The sequence below is a fragment of the Gadus macrocephalus genome, chromosome 19 (genome assembly GCF_031168955.1).
Source record: "Gadus macrocephalus chromosome 19, ASM3116895v1".
NCBI classification, from domain to species: Eukaryota; Metazoa; Chordata; class Actinopteri; order Gadiformes; family Gadidae; genus Gadus; species Gadus macrocephalus.
In genome coordinates, this window is record NC_082400.1 from 7,480,696 (window position 1) to 7,498,941 (window position 18,246).

At 46.2% G+C, this 18,246-nt stretch overlaps 2 protein-coding genes across 3 annotated transcripts in view; both read right to left on the minus strand.

Moving 5' to 3' along the window:
* Positions 1-891, minus strand: part of esm1 (endothelial cell-specific molecule 1) — a 2,076-nt gene extending 1,185 nt beyond the window's left edge. The window contains exon 1 of one of the 2 annotated variants that reach the window (XM_060038244.1): positions 438-885. In XM_060038244.1, coding sequence (XP_059894227.1) covers positions 438-756 — 319 coding nt within the window. In that variant the 5' untranslated portion in view covers positions 757-885. Of the gene's footprint in view, positions 1-437 lie in introns of both variants that reach the window. The other variant, XM_060038245.1, reaches the window with a different exon arrangement.
* Positions 892-8,761: 7,870 nt separating this feature from the next.
* Positions 8,762-10,969, minus strand: LOC132447425 (uncharacterized). Its single transcript, XM_060038204.1, has 3 exons — positions 10,499-10,969; positions 10,257-10,372; positions 8,762-10,091 (listed from the first exon to the last, which is right to left on the minus strand). The coding sequence occupies exons 1-3, from the start codon at positions 10,761-10,763 to the stop codon at positions 8,859-8,861; spliced, it is 1,614 nt and encodes a 537-aa protein (XP_059894187.1). The 5' UTR covers positions 10,764-10,969; the 3' UTR covers positions 8,762-8,858.
* Between the last annotated feature and the right edge of the window lie 7,277 nt (positions 10,970-18,246).

Below are 18,246 nucleotides of genomic sequence, written 5' to 3' on the forward strand. Positions count from 1 at the left end.
CACACACACACACACACACACACACACACACTGATAATCACAAAACGGTTGATAGGCCTATACCTAATTCAGAGAGTAAATCAGACTGAATATGAGATCGTTCAAGTCGAATTAACCACTAAGTGACACATTGCCAATAGGATATGGCACACGGCCTATTAACTAATGGATTAACAGTTAGTCATCAATAAACAGGCCACTTCTCCTACGCAGTCGCTGTAGGCTATTCCATCGTTAAAGATGCGCATGTGGTTTTAATGATGAGATACACTGGGTGGGAGTCCCGTTATAAACTCAAACACACTCACACACATGCACGCGCACACACACACACACACACACACACACACACACACACACACACACACACACACACACACACACACACACACACAGGCACGCACGCACGCGCACGCACACACTGCACACGCGCTTACCTCTACAAACGCCGTATTCATCGCCGTAGTCGTCCTCATCCTTGTAGAACTCGCAGTAGAATCCCGGTCCGCACTTCACCCCGTGCATCCCGGACACGGTGCGGTAGCAGTGCTCCCCTCGGCCCGCCGCGCACACCTGGCAACAGCCGCAGTCGTCCAGGACGGTGGCGGCGCCAGCGCGTCTGCAGCGGGGCGCGCCGCAGAGCTGCGCGTTGCAGCGCTCCGGGCAGTTTACCGCGTACTTGACGTTCACGCCCCACGACTCGACGTCCCGTAGCACGAGCGCGGAGGACAACACGGCGAAGAACAGGAAGGACATGTCCCGTCGATGAGCTCGTGGATGCAGGGCAGGAGTGCGAATGAGAGAAAAGGGGGTATACTCACCGGGATACGAGAGAGGCAGCTCTCTGGGCTAGGGGAGTAAAGAGTGACCTGAGGTTTATCCCGGTGTGTGGTGGTTATCATAAGGGGGGTATGACGGGGGAGGGGGTGTGTGTGTGTGTGTGGGGGGGGGGCTAGGTGGAGAGAGACAACTTTGTTTTGCACATACTGTTGTTGCCTTTGTCAATTTCCTCAATCCGGTGTTGTCCTATAGCCAGCCGGGACCCCTTTTTAGAGTTCCGCTGTGGAAATGAGGTTTTCACCGTCAGGTCTCAGGACGACCACCGTCCAAGAATGTGGAATGCACTGAGCTGTGATGTCATCACGCGAGGGGTTGAGGCTCAGTGTCATTGTGCATGGTTTTTGTTGTTGTTATTTAAAGTGCCTCATATTTGGGATGATGCATAGGACCTATACATAGGATAACTTCCTGAATATGACTTCCAAAAATAAACCATATGATGCAATTTCAATAGCATTGGGCTGATGTAAAAATAAGTCAAAAGGTTCACACAGCTAACAGACAATACTTTAACCGTTTGGCCTTAGGGGGTAAACAGGACATGATAGGAAAGCATTCTGACGTGTTCTCCTACATACCTCCAAATGCGCGTTAACTCTCCTAGTGATTATTCAGGTCGTACAATTTCAAAATGCATCGGTTCAATTAGAGATGAGGGAGATTGTTACAGTAATCATCATAATGTAGTCTATGGAATTAGATGGACAGGAAATACTGTGCCAAATACTCTTGCAAATGACTGGCAAAACACAAAATAAGGACCCCCCCCCCACACATTTGAAAACAGGCGAGTGGAACAAAACTAATTACAAAATGAAAAACAAATTCCACACATTTGAAAACAGGCGAGTGGAACAACATAAAACTGAAACATAAAACACAAAATCAAGTCTCCCTCAGTCGTACGAACAAGGGTGTAGGTCCAGAAATCCCTGATTGGTTAACGCTCACAGTTACCTGTGAATATCACGGACGCAGATTCTGATACTTTACAGCGAGGTACAGTAGTGATCCTAGCAGACACAAAAACAAACGTGTGTAGTTACCAGTTTACACACGTTGTCATTCATTTGTATGTGCCATTCATTCTGAGAAATGAAGGCCTTACGTTGAACAATCAGAGTGAAGAACATATCAAACCTAATCCACAAAACCCACAAAATGTGTCTTACAACACATCAGTTAATGTGGATTATAATATGCAGGGTATCAATGTTAGTAAATTAGATGGTTGAAGGTCAGTATTATTCACTGCAGTTGTGAATCTGTGTGTCATAGTTAAACCCTAATCCATAAACCCTCAGAATCAGTGTTACATGACCCATTAGTCATTGTAGATTTCATATCACCGTGGTTTCCTTGTTGGTCGATGAGCTAGTGGGTGTTGGTATTATTAATCAGAGAGGGGCCCTGTTTGGTGTCGGGGGCCGGGCCCCGTCCTGCTGGGTCAGGTGATGTTCAGCCGGGTCCTGCTGCCTCTGGTCTCGGGCCGGGGCCATCTGGATACTGAACCAGCAGCTTACCCACCAGACAGCTGGTGGTCACTCACACACACACACACACACACACACACACACACACACACACACACACACACTCACACACACACACACACACACACACACACACACACACACACACACACACACACACACACACACACACACACACACACACTCACACACACACACACACACACACACACACACACACACACACACACACACACACACACACACACACACTCACACACACACACACACACACACACACACACACACACACACACACACACACACACACACACACACACACACACACACACACACAAACACACACACACACACACATATACAGAATCGCGCACACACACACGCACGCACACGCACGCACGCGCACACACACCCACACACACCCACACATACACACACACACACACACACACACACATACACGCACACACACACACACACACCCACACAACCACACACACACACACACACACACACACACACACACACACACACACACACACACACACACACACACACACACACACACACACACACACACTCACACACAAACACACACACACACACACATATACAGAATCGCGCACACACACACGCACGCACACGCACGCACGCGCACACACACCCACACACACCCACACATACACGCACACACAAACACACACAGATACACCGATACACACACACACACACACATCCAGACACACGCAACGACACACAGATACACAAGTACAAACACTCACACACACACACGCACATACATACAAACTCACACAGCCACACACACACGCACACATACACAAACACACACACACACATGCACGCTGGGGAGCTGTGGTTATGCCTTACATGCACAGGTATCTGGAACTGTGTCTTCACTGATGTTTGATTAGTATTTTATTGCTCCTGATGATTACACATTTCATACTTTGAAATCACTGTTGATGTCACTTAAGGAAAGTTAAGCAGTCATACATTTATATATATATATATATATATATATATATATATATATACTCACATATGAAATATTGCATTGAGAGAAACAGTAACACAACAATTGACTTAATATTAGAAGGTAGCCTCTATGTTTTATTGTATAGAACAGGAGCAACAGGATCATGAAAACCAGACGATTGCTGTAAGTTGCGGACTGTAAACTGTATTTGCTATGACAATAATGCAGAAAACGAATTGGCTTATGCACAATGTTCGCTCGTATGCTGTTTGTTGGTAGGTTTCATTGTTTAACCATTTCTGTTTGAATACATGCACGCACCAGAGCCCTCCTGGGATCAGTGATCACACCGCACCTCTCTGCACGTGACCACAACAGCACCGTGCACTGTACACACACATCACTACACAGTCAACACAGTGCACCTCACACACACACCTCAGCTGGAAGAAATCTTAGTTAAGACACAAGCAGGCTACTCCCATTTTATATTCCACAAAATAAACTGTTCTCTATCGTAGTAATACGGTATTATATAAATAATTGTTGCTGGGGTGAGGACTATTTTGCTGGTGTAAAAGTTGACAAATAAAAGAAACATATGAAGTCAAAGCCAGTCCCGAAAAGGAAAACGTCTGCCCTGAGCAATGGTCCTCACAGCTATGTCTAAATAGGACGTTCTTCAATACATTAGAATGCTTGAACACCTCATAGCCATACAGATGTGTTCTCCCATGTGGGCTCTGTCCCTTGCCCGGCCTGAGTCGATGCGCTCCAGTCCCCCTGATGAAGGACGACCAGGAGCAGCAGACACCGGGACCATTACCCCCCACGGTGACTCTCATCCTGCCAGCACACGTTCTGTTTCGATTATAGAGAGGGAGTCCCTGTGGTCTCCCCCCTGTGAGCCCAGGCAATCATTTCAAGCCATTATCCGAGCCTGACTGGACTCAAAGCTAATCGATACACTATTAGCTGGTAAATGAGCCCAGTCGATGCCTGAGATCGGCTGAATAAAACCAATGCACGGGTTGGTAATCATGATCATATTAAGCACACTATTCTTTATTCTTTATTTACAATTCAAAGAATATAAGGAGATGGAGATCTGGATCTTTAGTTAGTCGATCATGTGTTAATGTAGGCTAGCATAGATTTCATGCACTATAGATGGAATGTGCTGTGGGTGAATTCAATGGATGTGCGATGTATAATGTTTTCTTCATACATTTAGTAATTTTTGTTTTAACGTAATACGTAATATATATTTGAAAAACGCCCCTGTTTACCTTATGAGCACTGACTTGACCACATGGGGCTGATTTCCAGCAGGGGAAACATATGAAACATGACCTCTGTTTATTTCTTGTTAAAGAAATGCATACAAAATCAGTCAAAATGTATCTGTTTTCTTCAGGGATCAATATCCTTTGTTAGATAGAGAAGAAGCAGGACTATATGGTGAATGAATATAATATGATCCTAAAATAGGCTTTTCAGTAACATAATAATATACTCAAGTGCAGGTGGTAATGGGTTTGAAACTGGGTCGCGCCGTCTCTAGAAAGGTACAGGTAAATACATGATAGTAGTAATTTTGTGTGCAGTTGCCAGAGTTAGCTCTCCCCCACTTAGAGGGTGAGCCTGCTATTCAGAAGGAAGAACAGCTCTCTCTGCTGGTTGGGGGCCAAAATAGCGCAAGAACAATTTGGAAATGATAGTAGGCCAAGGCTATATACAACTCCTGCAAGAGGCACAACAGTTTAATGACAAAATGTGTGTTCTAGTAGCTGACTCATGACATCAAATAAGTCATAGTATAAGAGGTGACAGGATAAAAGTGGACAGGTTTGTTTGACCTCCAGCCCAAAGGTTACCCAGTTGGATCCCCAGTGTCCACAATCTGTAGGTGTCATAGAGCAAGATCTGTAACCCCTGCCAGCTCCTTATCAAAAGCAATATAAGTCACAACGGTATTATTTATTCAGTCATAATGACAATCTCAGGATGACCTTTTCTCCAGGCCAGTAATCGTACCGTGAGTTACTTCCTGGTCGTCTCGGCTAATGTCCTGATGGCGCCGCCTGGCACATCCACTCATCTCATCCACCGTTTGCTGTAATGAAACCCTAATGATGTGATCGCATCGCTACAGCCCCAGTTACCCAATGTCAATGGCCCGCCTCTGCGGTTATGCTTTTTTTTTATTCCTGTCATTCCTGTTATTCCCATCGGCCCATTTTGGGGAGGCAATTCATAAATCCCAATACGTGGATTAGTAGGACAGGATAGGATAATATTAAAGCTGACATCAGAAGATACTCTGACTGTATTGAAGTCCCCCAGAGGGATTGAAGAATATCCTAGTTGTTGGGGAGTTTGAACCAGACAAAAGGTTTCTGGGTTTGATACCTAGTATCCGCAATCCTTGCCTTATTCCCTGAGCTACATCTAAAACATAAAAGAAAAAGGCGCTGTTCGTTGCATACAATTCTAAATCGGTCATAGAAAAATTAGAATATTTCCATAATCATTGAGCCTCTTTTTCTTTCCCCATCATGCCCCACTCCAGTCCTGTCTTCTTCACTGACTTCCACTGGGGAACAGATAGCCTCCTAAATTGGGAGCCCACAGGACACCTACTTCTTTCCAGGAAATGTTTGGACGGGGTATAAATAACATAACTCCCTCTCTGGGGGGAACACGGGATATTTTCTGAGGCAGTTTGCATCTACAAAAGGTCAAACCCTCTCCCTTCCTCTTGCCTCTAAGGATTTGCCGTTACATCTGATATCACACGGAAACCAAGATCATGAGGAGATCGTTTAAGTTGTGAAGTATATGCTTAACTTAAATCATCAAAATAAACGTTTGGTTAACATTAGTGGTTGTAGCCAAGGGTTTATAGCCAACGCGTCACGCATGACTGGTGGCTACCACTAGATGGCACTGTGGCATCGCTCAACGAGAAGAACCCAAATCTCATTAAATTATTAAAGAATCCCCCCCCAAAAAAGGTGACTTTCATATTATATAGGTTTTTCTAAACATAAATTCCTACTACTATTGTGACTAATTGGTCGTGTTTGTCAGGGGTCAGCCCATGCTGGGTTGGCATTCTGTGTCCGCTCAGAAAGAGCATGGCTCTAGTTTCTAAGGGGAGTAGGAAGAAAAAAGTAATTGAACGTTGAAGTGTTCAATTCATGAATGTCCATTTTCTTCTCATTAAATCGACCGTCTACATGTTTTAATTTGATTTGTCACTCTTTGTCATCCACACACTATGTCTGCTCTTTGTATGAACCCGGGCACGGGCGTGGACACCTGTGTTTGTCCTGTGATGACAGCTCTCTGTAAAGGACCGTAGAGCTGCTTCTCTCTAGACATCCTTGAGATTTCAACACAGTGGAGATCACGTTGGCGTGGGTTAGCTGCTGTATTCGAAATATTATATTAAATGTATTATATAATTATATATTCAATATTATATAATGATAATAATAAAATGATAATAAAGTAGGTCCCTTATCGTTTTACAAAGTTTCCATTTCCAACTTGCACTCCTACGCTGTAGGCCTATCATCCCGAGAATGGAAATGAACCGGGTATTTTATTCTTCAGTTCATACGATAATGATGTATTATATCATGATATAATAATCGATCGTGTTTGTCAGAGCGGTGTGCGGGGGATGTGCTGACGTCAGGGGGCATCAGCTGGTCATGTTACAGAGGAGTCTCACGGCCCTGGAGGGATGCAGAGGAGTTGGTGGAGTTGGACCGTGGCCGGGTGGAGCTGAGACTCCAACCATACCGGCCCCGGAGGGAAGAGGGGGGTGTCTCAACCGCGACGTTATTGAAATCACTTTGTGAGTCCCTTCTTAATCATGACATCTCACTGCTGTTCTTTGAACAAAAAATAAAATGTTTGAATAAATGAAGCTGCAATAAAAAATATGATATTTGGTATATTACAATCCCCTAAAGAACTTTACAGACTTTCAGCCCCTTTTAAACTGTTGCTCTACTCTTCTTATTGATCCCATTAATCCATTTTATATTGATTACATATCGTTTTCTCATATTTAACTTGATACAATTTAATCCTCAACAATATCACTATCACCGAACATAAACTCACCAACAAAACTAGTTTCAACCTCCTGTATTATATAATGCTCTAGGTGGAAGATAACTGCCTATGCGTAATTTTATGTATTTGTGAGAAAATTATTAGGACAAAGACCTTTAAAGGTTCTCTCTCTCTCTCTCTCTCTCTCTCTCTCTCTCTCTCTCTCTCTCTCTCTCTCTCTCCCCCCCCCCCCCCCCCCCCCCCCCCCCCCCCCCATGTCTTCCTGGTGGCCACAGGCACTCAGCTGTGGCACCACAGATGGAAAGCTGTGTACCTTTGGCAGCGACGCCTGGTCCATAATTCACCAGCCCGAGCGGAGAGAGTGTGCGTTTGTGTGTGTGCGTTCGTGTGTGCGTGCTCGGTGTGTGTTTGAATGAGAGAGTGGGCAGTGCCAGGAAGATCGTGTAGGACGGGACCAGAATGGAGCTAGACATACATTAGCTTGCATAAAATCAATCATCTTGAGCAGGGCAATAAAACCGGAGCCAACACTTCCTCCTGGTATGTCAGGTGATCACCATAGAGCTCCGAAGTGCCTTCTCATTGCGCTGTGATGCTGCGATTGTGCGGTCGTTACAAAGTTACACAAATGCTTGAATGGAATGAGATTATATCCGCAGTCATGAGCTTCGGAAAAATATACGACCATATGGCAATTCTGATCAGCGTCAACAGTTTGAGATCATTATCTTTCATCTAATTTCATCAGCAAATATTAAGAAAGAAAATCAAAGAGCATAATAAAGTGTATATCAGACTACTCTGGGCGGTTCGCTTTCACATTGAAGTTTATTAAATCATATTTATAACAGGGACACAGTCACTCCAATAAAGAAAAATAGAATGTGGGTAAGCTATGAAGATGGCTATATGGAGATAGCCTTTTCAGCTATATTTGGCGTCTGAATAAAGCCTCATCTGGGTTGTCAAGGACGGTGGTGATAATGTGTATCCTACATTTGAACACGGCTGCCTTTGCTATTGAACTGCAGTGTCATATAACTCAAATAAAGGGCTATATAGCTCTCATTTGGCATCTGAATGAAGGCCAAATGCTGTGTTCTGTGGATTGTACTACATTACAATTTCTATCAAGTGAACATTCAATGGTCTAGGAATGGTTGTCTGGCCATTTATTCAGATGTAGTCTTTCATACAATGACCTTATACGTGGCTGAGACACATTCCATGCAGCCATGTTCAGAGTTTACCAACATCTTATTCTACCACTCATCCCTGCATAAAGCCTATATTCAAATATAGAACAAATAAAAGTAAACGGGAAGACAACGGCTTATCAAAAAAAAAGTGTCTTTATTTATCTTAAGTGCATTCATACCAGCAGAGAGTGTATAAAAACCATATACCCCAAAAAGGGAACGGCACAAATATAAAAATTACAGAGGACCTTCGTCCTTATAGTCCGTTTCTAGACGAGTTAGGTCCTTTCGGTCCGGTTCCTGGATCTGGTTCTGGGAAAACCTGTAGAGCAGGCAGTCCATCTCGTACTCAAACTCTGGGAGCCGATGCTGCGGGAGCCGGCGCATCCGGTGTTCAATGCGCTCGCAGTACACCGAAAGGTAGGCGTGGTGCTCCCCCTCCTCCTGCGCTCCTGCTGCCGTCCTCTCCAGGGTTTTGCCGATGGTTTGCATGAGCACCACCTCCTTCTTTGTCCGCTTTGCCGGCAGACGCTGGCTTCGCGCCGTACCGCCGGAGGACGAACGGGAGTCCAAAACCTCAGTGAGCGTTCGCTCACAGACGGGCGACTCTGCGACCGGGGAGCCGGTCAGTGGGACGTCCGACCCGGGCTCCTCTGGTTGTGTGCTGCCGTTGCCCCGCTGAGAAGGCACAGCACCCCAATCAGACATGAAATACTGACATAGGTCATTTCTTGTCTGTTCGGCTCTTGGAGCCGCATCGGTGGCCTGTGGCAGGGAGGCTTGCTGTAGTGCAGGATCTTCTCGCCATTTTCCAGGTAAAATGCCGTTATCTGGTCCTTCCCCATCCACAATGTCTGCCATATACTCCTCGCAGCTCTCAGTGGTCAGGAAGTTGTGCAAAGCACAGCAAGCCAAAACAATGTTCTCTACTTTGGCAGTGTACCGAAAGCTGAAGGCGGTGAGCAAGACTCTGAACCGGCTGGCCAGGAGGCCGAAGGCATTTTTGACTACCCTCTGAGCTCTTGAAAGCCTGTCGTTGAAAACACGCTGTGTTGGAGAGAGCCCGTGTTGTGGATAAGGTTTCATGAGGTACTTCTTCAAAGGAAACGCCTCATCCGCTACAATGCAATACGGTGATAGCTGATCAGAACCAGGGAGGGGGGCAGGGGCAGGCATGTTGGTGGTTCGGTTCTCCAGGGCATCTGCGAAGGTGCACCCAGCAAACACCCCACCGTCGGAAATCCGTCCTTGGCTCCCAACATCTACATACAGGAACCTGTAGTCGCTGTCCACCATTGCCATCAAATCGATGGGAAAGGGGGGCTTGGAGTTGTGATTGGTTGATCCAGATACCGGCGGAGAGCGCCCTTTGACGCGTCTCCCATCAAGAGCTCCAATGCAATTTGGGAAGTTCCACCGGGACAAGAATCCAGTGGCTACCTGCTGCCACCCGAGTGCTGTGTCCGGGCACTGAATAACAAAGAAAACAAAAGTGAATTCTACAGGCCAATTTAATTATGCTGCTTAAAAGCTCAATACCAGCCATAAACAGCAGCTTGTAATTAATAGAATACATAAAAAACATATCCGTTCACACATTACGTAATCGTCAATAAATAAAGCTAATATACATACCTTTGCATATTTTTCTTTCAACACAGAGTAGATAGCTTCACAAGTTTCAGGAACAAATTGACCAATTGTGGATTCACCCATTCTGAAGTGGTAAGAAAGGCTCTTGAAGCTTTCGCCTATAACAGAAACGAACATCTCGGTTAGTTTGTTCAATTCTTCATGGACAAGCCGCAAAGGCAAACCATGCCATCAGTGCAATTGTTGGCATTACAAACCGCGTAAACTGAGGTTTATTCAATCACCTGTTGCGAGGAAGCGCAGGGTGACAGTCAGACGCTCTCCGGCAGATATTGAATCCCGGTAGTTGGTGTTCTTACGCTGAATAATGGGTCTGATTGATTCCTCCAACATTTGGTACTGGGCAGGGAACATCCGTGCGAAGTCTTGGAAATCAGCAGGTTCGTCCAATGCCAGTTCCCGACGCAAATTGGGATAAGCTCCTTGTGCCTGCCGCTGTTGGATCCACGACTTCACCCACTTGGTGCGGTTTCTCTTTATTTTCCCCATCCTGCGATGTCTTTGTACAAGAACGAGCCCGAGAGCAGACAACGCGATCTTTCATTTGTTGCCAAGCATGGCGTTCCAGAAACGTCTTCTCATGTCAAACGAATAATGAGCCAATACTGTGTGCGCTTTGTTTACCTATTCTGATAATCTATGGACTACACTCTGTTCCGTCTTTTCCTGTGTTTTCATGTTTTGGATTACTGGCACGAGACTAGCGCCACCCGATGTTAAGGAGACTTATTGCATCTCGCGCAAGCGCAGGACGTACACGCTACTGTGTAGTTGGCAGTAGTCTTCAAGGTGTTGAAATGCAACTTTTCTGCCGAACGGGTCAGACGAGAGGCAAGGGAGTGGTCGGATAAAGGCAGTTGGCCGTTTGTTTGAGACTTGGCTGTGTGTTGCCCCCTTAAGATTAAACATAATTTAGAAATCCACAGAGAACACACCTTGTGTTCTGTCCTTACCCTTCAGGACACCTCATCGCTCTACCTTGGTCGACTCCATTCTCCGGTCCACCACAACAATAACAAGAATGAGATTGAGAACTAGAGCTCACCAGGACTCATTACCCATAATCCCTCAGCCGCCAGGTACCCATATCCCCCCCCCCCCCCCCCCTGCCCCGCCCAGAACATTAACACACTCTCATCCATCACCCCTGGCGTGTGTTTCTTTCTTCCTTCAGTTTAAACAAAAGAAATGCGTCTGAAACCCCCGGGAGGAATGGATCAGGAGCCTGGTGCTGTGATAATCTTTTCATTCAAAGTCACCACAGCACATTTTCCACCTGCTTGTTATTCATCCCTGATTCTGACATGGATGCCACAACAAACCATCCATCTTTGCCTGCTACTCCTTGGGCCTCCACCCTCCTGGTTCAGGGACAACAGCCAGGCTTTGGTTGGGGAGATGGTGTGGTGGGGTGGGGGTGTGGTGGGGGAAGTCAGAGGTCAGCTATACATCCCAAGGTCAAAACTCCATCGCTAGAGCCATGAGCCCCAGAGCTTTCAGAACTCATGTCTTCAAATCACTGTCACACTGTTAGCAGATCGCCATGGATACGGGTGCTATCCACTGGACACAATAAATACTAACTTATGCATTGTGTTTCAATAGAATCAAGACAGGTGTCAAGAAATTAAGGCAAAAGGTGTGTGTGTGTGTGTGTGTGTGTGTGTGTGTGTGTGCGTGTGGCAATTGGAAGAAATGTTTGGTTTAGATTATAAACCTAGGTTGGATGCATTGTTGGGTCTTGTTTCCAATGCAGACAACGTTTTGACAGAGTCGATTCTCCTGCCAAGTGTAAACCGCTGTAAACCATCCTGAGGCTGGAGAGTTCAAAGGTCAGTGAGGGGGTGGAGGATAAGATTGAGATGTGATGGAAACCCACGCACATGCAATGTGTAGTGCAACAATGATGGCTCGGCAATGTGACGTTATGTAATATAGCACATACTGTATGTACTCTGAACTGTTGATTGCACGTTAACAATGCCAGCATGGGTTCACAAAGCACAGCATGGGCCTGCTTCAAATGTTCCAATTTGTAACATTCTGCCATTCTTAACAATGCACAGATGTACTCACTTTGAAGGGGAGCCTAGGGTAAGACCAGAACAGTTAGTCACACCACCACTGCTTTGTATTTTTGTTCTATACTGTACATGTAATTGTATGACGCATACAGCCACTCCAATCAATGTATTGATTGGAGTGGCTGCCTGTAGTACATTACACTGCAGGCAATACTGAAAAAAACAAGTATTGCCTGCAGTGTAATGTATCACATGTGGCTGGAGGATATTCATGATGATTATTATTGGCTGTCTGTCGCTCGCTGCCAGTCTCTCTCCCCTGGGCCCAGCTGGAGCCAGCTGGTCTCGTAGTCAGAGGACCACATGGTTCAGTCCTGCTCCCTGCACTCCCGTGCTGGCACTGGTTGGTCACACTAACAAGCCACTGGTTAAAGAGGTTCTCACCTAATCATCCTCCCTGGAAGAGCCCCCTCGGCAGACCCACCCTGTGTACCGCCCTCTCTAGACCCCCCCAACACCCCACCCTAGACCAGCTCATAAACCCTTTCTAGACCTGCCCAGAGTCTCTGGACTCTCCGTCTCCATGTGACCACATGACGATCCTACCACAGTATCAAGTGAATGCGCATTCTGAAAACGCTCACTTCTCATCGCCCATCATTTGCATTCTGCTAAGTGCCGCGATAAAACCGTCACGAGATTCCACACTCGCCGACGGCTACGGCTGACATTTACGCTCAAAGGTCCAAGGAAGCACTCATAACTATCCCCCCCCCCGTTCTTTCACAATAAGCCCCCCCCCCCCCACCGAATGCTCGCTCCGTGCCAACCTCTAACTCAACCCACCTGAGCGGAGCCTGACACCCCTGACTCAGCACGGCTGTGGGGGCCGTCGGAGGATTTATCTGTGGAAGTGAGCAGTGCGTCTAGCGTGACCCCGTTACCCATCTGCTGCTCCCCCAGCGTATAGAGTTGGCATTAAGGGAGAGGAGAAGAGGAACAGAGCCTGCAGTCAGCAGCAGAGGGGGGGGGGGGGGGGGGGGAGTGCAGGGAGGGAGAGGAAGTCTTTTTCGTGTCGGCCCCCAGCGCTACGGTGTGTATATCGTATTTCTAGCACCGTCCATCTATCAACATAATAAGTACACCGATTTAGAAGAACGACCCTGTGGATGGGTGGAGGGGGGCGGGAGACACACACACACACACACACTGAGCTATGTGCGTCTGTGTTGGAACATTATTATATTTGTGAATGCTTTTAAAATAACCCATCGGGGCGGGGGGGGGGGAGGGAAAGTAAATGTGTACCATTTCATTGCCCCATAAATTGGTTTATTTATATTTGTGTGTGTGTGTGTGTGTGTGTGTGTGTGTGTGTGTGTGTCAAACTGCAAAGCTTGTGTGAGATGCATGTAATTAAAAAAATGGCCCACATTTCAACCCAACGTACAGGCTTTCAGCAGGTGGCTGCTATAAAAATGTTCAGATTGGGATATTCTCTATTCTATGTGGTGCTCTGACTATGATTTGCTAGGCCTATGTTATATCTGCCTCGTTGGCATATCATGTTGAGTCTGTCAGGGTTTGTTGTGGTGAGCCTGTAAACGGTGTAGTTTAGACTGAGGACCCGGTCCGAGCAGCTCGTGAGGTCACCTTGGCCTTGGGCCTTATTGTTTGTGTGTGCATGCATGAACATCACTACAAACAACTGGATATGACCGCGGTACCACACGCAAGCATAGATGGATGCATGATCGCTTTGTGTGCACACACAGAAAAGAAGCTGCTCCGGCTGGAGCTGAACATATAAATCACCATGGGACTTGTTGATTTCTTCTTCTTTGGTTCCTTTATCAGAGAACATGAGGACCCAGGCTCAGAACCGTTCCTGTCTTCATCCTGTTACCTCTGCTTTCTTGGTTTAATAACTAGATGATGATAATATATTTTTGGAACCTTCTTTCTCAATAAGGGGCTCGATAGAGTAGTTGTTGTGGGGGAATGACCTCAAGCCGAAAGGCTGTGGGTCCGAACCCCAATGGCCGCAGTCTATCTGTCGGTGTTCTACCATGAGCATTCAGGCCAGGGGCATGGGCGACCCCATGCTGGAGCAGGGATAAACTAGGCCTACTGATATCCAAAATGAACACCCAACAAACATATTGCAACCCCAGGCAAACACAGACCGCAACAAACAGCACTGACAACGAGGAAGAACAAACCGGAGAGCATAAACAACAAGAACACAGGTGAGCCTAATCAGTAATCAACACAGGTGACGCGTTCCACAAACGAGGACACGCAGGGAGAGAGGGGGCGCGCGGTCGGGGCGGGATCGTGACAAGGATGATGATCACTGGAAGTTACCTCCGAGCTGCTGAGTTGTTGTTGTGTTTGGTAGAGGCTTGGAGTTTGGAGCTTGGAGTGTCATTGACGTGACAGGAGGGGGCGTGTTGTGTGAGGCATCATGCCCGGCCAGAGCTGCCTCTGATAGACAGCCGACCAGGGGGTGGTTGAAAATGTTTTTGTTTGCACAAAGCAGCATGTTGAAAAAACTATTATTTTAACACCAATTGGCTTCACAGCTCTGATTACAGCGCCCTGACAAAGGAGCACTTTTAATTCCCACAAGGGGGCAGTAGGGCTCCTGCAGCTCACTGGGTTGTGTTACACAGCAGCCCAGAGCAAGGTTAAAAGGGGAGCGAGCCTGACATGGGATCAAGTGGCATCCTCAGCAGCACTTCAGATTAAGAACCACCAGACACCCTTGGTTGATCTCACAAGAGGCTCTATGTGCATGACGGTGTCTGCGGATGTATGTGTGTTTTTTCACTCTGCGACTTCCCAGTCGATCGCTTGTGCCCTTTACCTTCTGTGTGTGTGTGTGTGTGTGTGTGTGTGTGTGTGTGTGTGTGTGTGTGTGTGTGTGTGTGTGTGTGTGTGAGTGGGTGTGGTGTTTCCGGACAATAAGCGTACTTAGACCTACTTCGATGTCCATGGAAAATTCAAATGCATCTGTTTCGTGTTGCAGGGATCTATAGTATTTTCCATTGTGTAAATGTCCCATGTTAATAACAATTTACATTTTCCCATTCACATTATTTACATGTGAAAGGCCCTTTCAAAGTGCTTTACATAGGCAGGAAAAGAAATTTAGCACACTCCAAAAATACAACAGAAGACAAAGAGAAAGGTAAAATAAAAGTCCCACATTTCTGAGACGAATAAAGCCTGTCTATCTCATCGTATCTTACAGCTACGTATAAATGCAGCTACGAACAAGTGTAGGCGTAATGTCAAGATGTCATGCAGAATATTATCTCATGCCTTCTTAAGCTGTACTAAAATTAGAGCCCTGATCGTGTGTAGGCCTACTCCCTGTTCGTTGTTAGTGACCTTTGAGTGACCTCTGCACAAGTTCTCACTGTTGCCATACCAACCGCTGCTGCCTTAAGTTGTTTGTTGATGGTTGATGATTGTCGTTGGTTGCCATGATTATAATCGTATTAACTTAGTGCACCTAACGATAACTTGTGAAACACACATCACAGCTACAAATCAAACTCCTTGAAATGTCGTTTAACTGTTTTATACGTTTGTTGTTGCATATTGATAATGTAACAATGGGGTTTATTTTATTATTTAACATTCTAATCAAATTAGAAACAAAGATTCAGAAACATTTCTCTACTTCTTTGAAGGGCATCAGGCCACGTAAATGGGCCCCATCTTTATCCACCCAAAACTAAAATGTAAAATGACATTTAAAATGTGGTTATGGCCTTTTCCAACCATTATCCAAATCTTCAACCTAACTGAATTTACTACTCATGCCTTTATTGTATCTGGCCATCGTCTAGAACCAATAATTGCAACCACTTATTAACAAAAAACCCAACATAACGCCATCACCTCTGTCCTCGCTGGAACCCAGTAGTTCCAAAGTTAGCTCTGTTTTCATCCCTCTTAGCTTGTGTTGAGTGTTGACTGTTCCCTCTCAGAAGATGCACAGTGTTTACCCGCGGTGCCGCCCACCGCATCGCTGTATCAAAAGGAGAGAGAAGGGAACCCTGCAATTGGTGACCCCGTGTTTGTGGAGGAATGACCGGCGTCTCTGCAGCGGCTCGAACGGCACGCAAAGAGGAGAGCAGTCACAGGGGGAAGATTCATTCTGCTGCTGCCTGAAGGCCTGTGCCAGGCCCGAGGGGATGATGTCGTTGGTCAGGATTTATTCTTTGTTTTGTTCTCCAGATAAAGCTAGTCTATCTTTAATGAGAGGAGTCTCTGTATGTATGTATGTATGTATGTATGTATGTATGTATGTATGTATGTATGTATGTATGTATGTATGTATGTATGTATGTATGTATGTATGTATGTATGTATGTATGTATGTATGTATGTATGTTTGTATGCATGCATGCATGCATGTATGTATGTATGTATGTATGTATGTATGTATGTATGTATGTATGTATGTATGTATGTATGTATGTATGTATGTATGTATGTATGTATGTATGTATGTATGTATGTATGTATGTTTGTATGTATGTATGTATGTATGTATGTATGTATGTATGTATGTTTGTATGTATGTATGTATGTATGTATGTATGTTTGTATGCATGCATGTATGTATGTATGTATGTATGTATGTATGTTTGTATGTATGTTTGTATGTATGTATGTATGTATGAATGCACGCTTGCATGAATGCACGCTTGCATGCATGCATGTATGACCTGATAATCAAAACACAAAACGAAAATAATCTTTGCATATCCAAAAAAGATGGATAATCAAATATAATCCTTTGTCCGGAGAACAGGTAGCTTTGTGGAGTTTGAATATTGAACGAGCCAAAGGAGAGTGTGACCTATATAGTCTCTGGTCACATGACCCCCCCCCCCCCCCCCCATCCCCTAACCCCCCCCCCCCCCCCCCTCAAACAGCCACTTCCTGCTTCCCTTCCTCCAAATCAGAGTAGTTCACAGCCAGTGAGTGGACAGAGGTGGTGCAGAATTAAACCAACGTGCCCGAGCCATCCATTAATCAACCCAGGGCCGAGCTAATGCATTAGGTATAATGTAATATAAGGTGGTGTTATGTGTGTGTGTGTGTGTGTGTGTGTGTAGGTCTGGTCTCTGGGCTTGTTTGATGAGCCTAGCTGGCACCTCCTCCTCTCCTGTTACAGGGCAGCAAGCTAACAGCTTGGTGTTGGCCGCCGTACCTCGGGGGACACCTAACCCCGGCCTGCTACGGTTTCAGCCAGGTGACGGGGGTGGCGGCGGCGGCGGCGGCGGCGGCGGCGGCGGCGGCGGCGGAGGCGGGGGAGGAGGTAGGCCCGCACTCGTCCAGTCCACTAGCGGGAGGTCAGCGTGAGGTCTGGCCGCGCGCCGCACTCCGAGGCGAGGTCGAGGTTAATGCGAGCGCCACAATGTCATCCCAGAGCCGCTCTGCATAACTTAGCCCCGCCGCTAACTGCCGTGTGTTATTTGTGCTGCCATTGAGTTATTAAGTGAAGGCTATTATCCACATAAACCGAAGTGATTGACAGGGAGTTTAGACATGCATGTCGTTAGGTAGCAATTAGGGGTTAGAGTCGTCTTGCTCAAGGATGCGGACGGTGGGGTTTGAACCTGGAACTTTTTTGTCTGGGAGTCAAACAGCACAACCAATATACACTTGACTTCCACCTATAATTCTATAAAATAAATGTCTAAACAGAAATGAAGGTAGCAATGAAGTAAATAAACAATGACACATTTACCAATATGAAAATATAATCCCGACGCGTGTCCGCGCCTCGGCAGCGGTACGCGGCTGATATTCTAGAGCAGCGTTGGCTCCAGGAATGTGAGCGGCGAGCAGCGAGCCAGGGACAAAGCGAGGCCCGGGTAAGACCCTGGTGAGGCCTGCGCCTCATTCATTATGCAACGACGTCT

Bases quoted from the DNA above. Each gene is read 5' to 3' on its own strand.
- LOC132447425 (XM_060038204.1), bottom strand. From the start codon at position 10,763: ATGGGGAAAATAAAGAGAAACCGCACCAAGTGGGTGAAGTCGTGGATC. The intron at 10,373-10,498 runs GTGATTGAATAA...TTTCTGTTATAG, and splicing joins CCTGCGCTTCCTCGCAACAG to GCGAAAGCTTCAAGAGCCTT. The intron at 10,092-10,256 runs GTATGTATATTA...TTTGTTATTCAG, and splicing joins TGAAAGAAAAATATGCAAAG to TGCCCGGACACAGCACTCGG.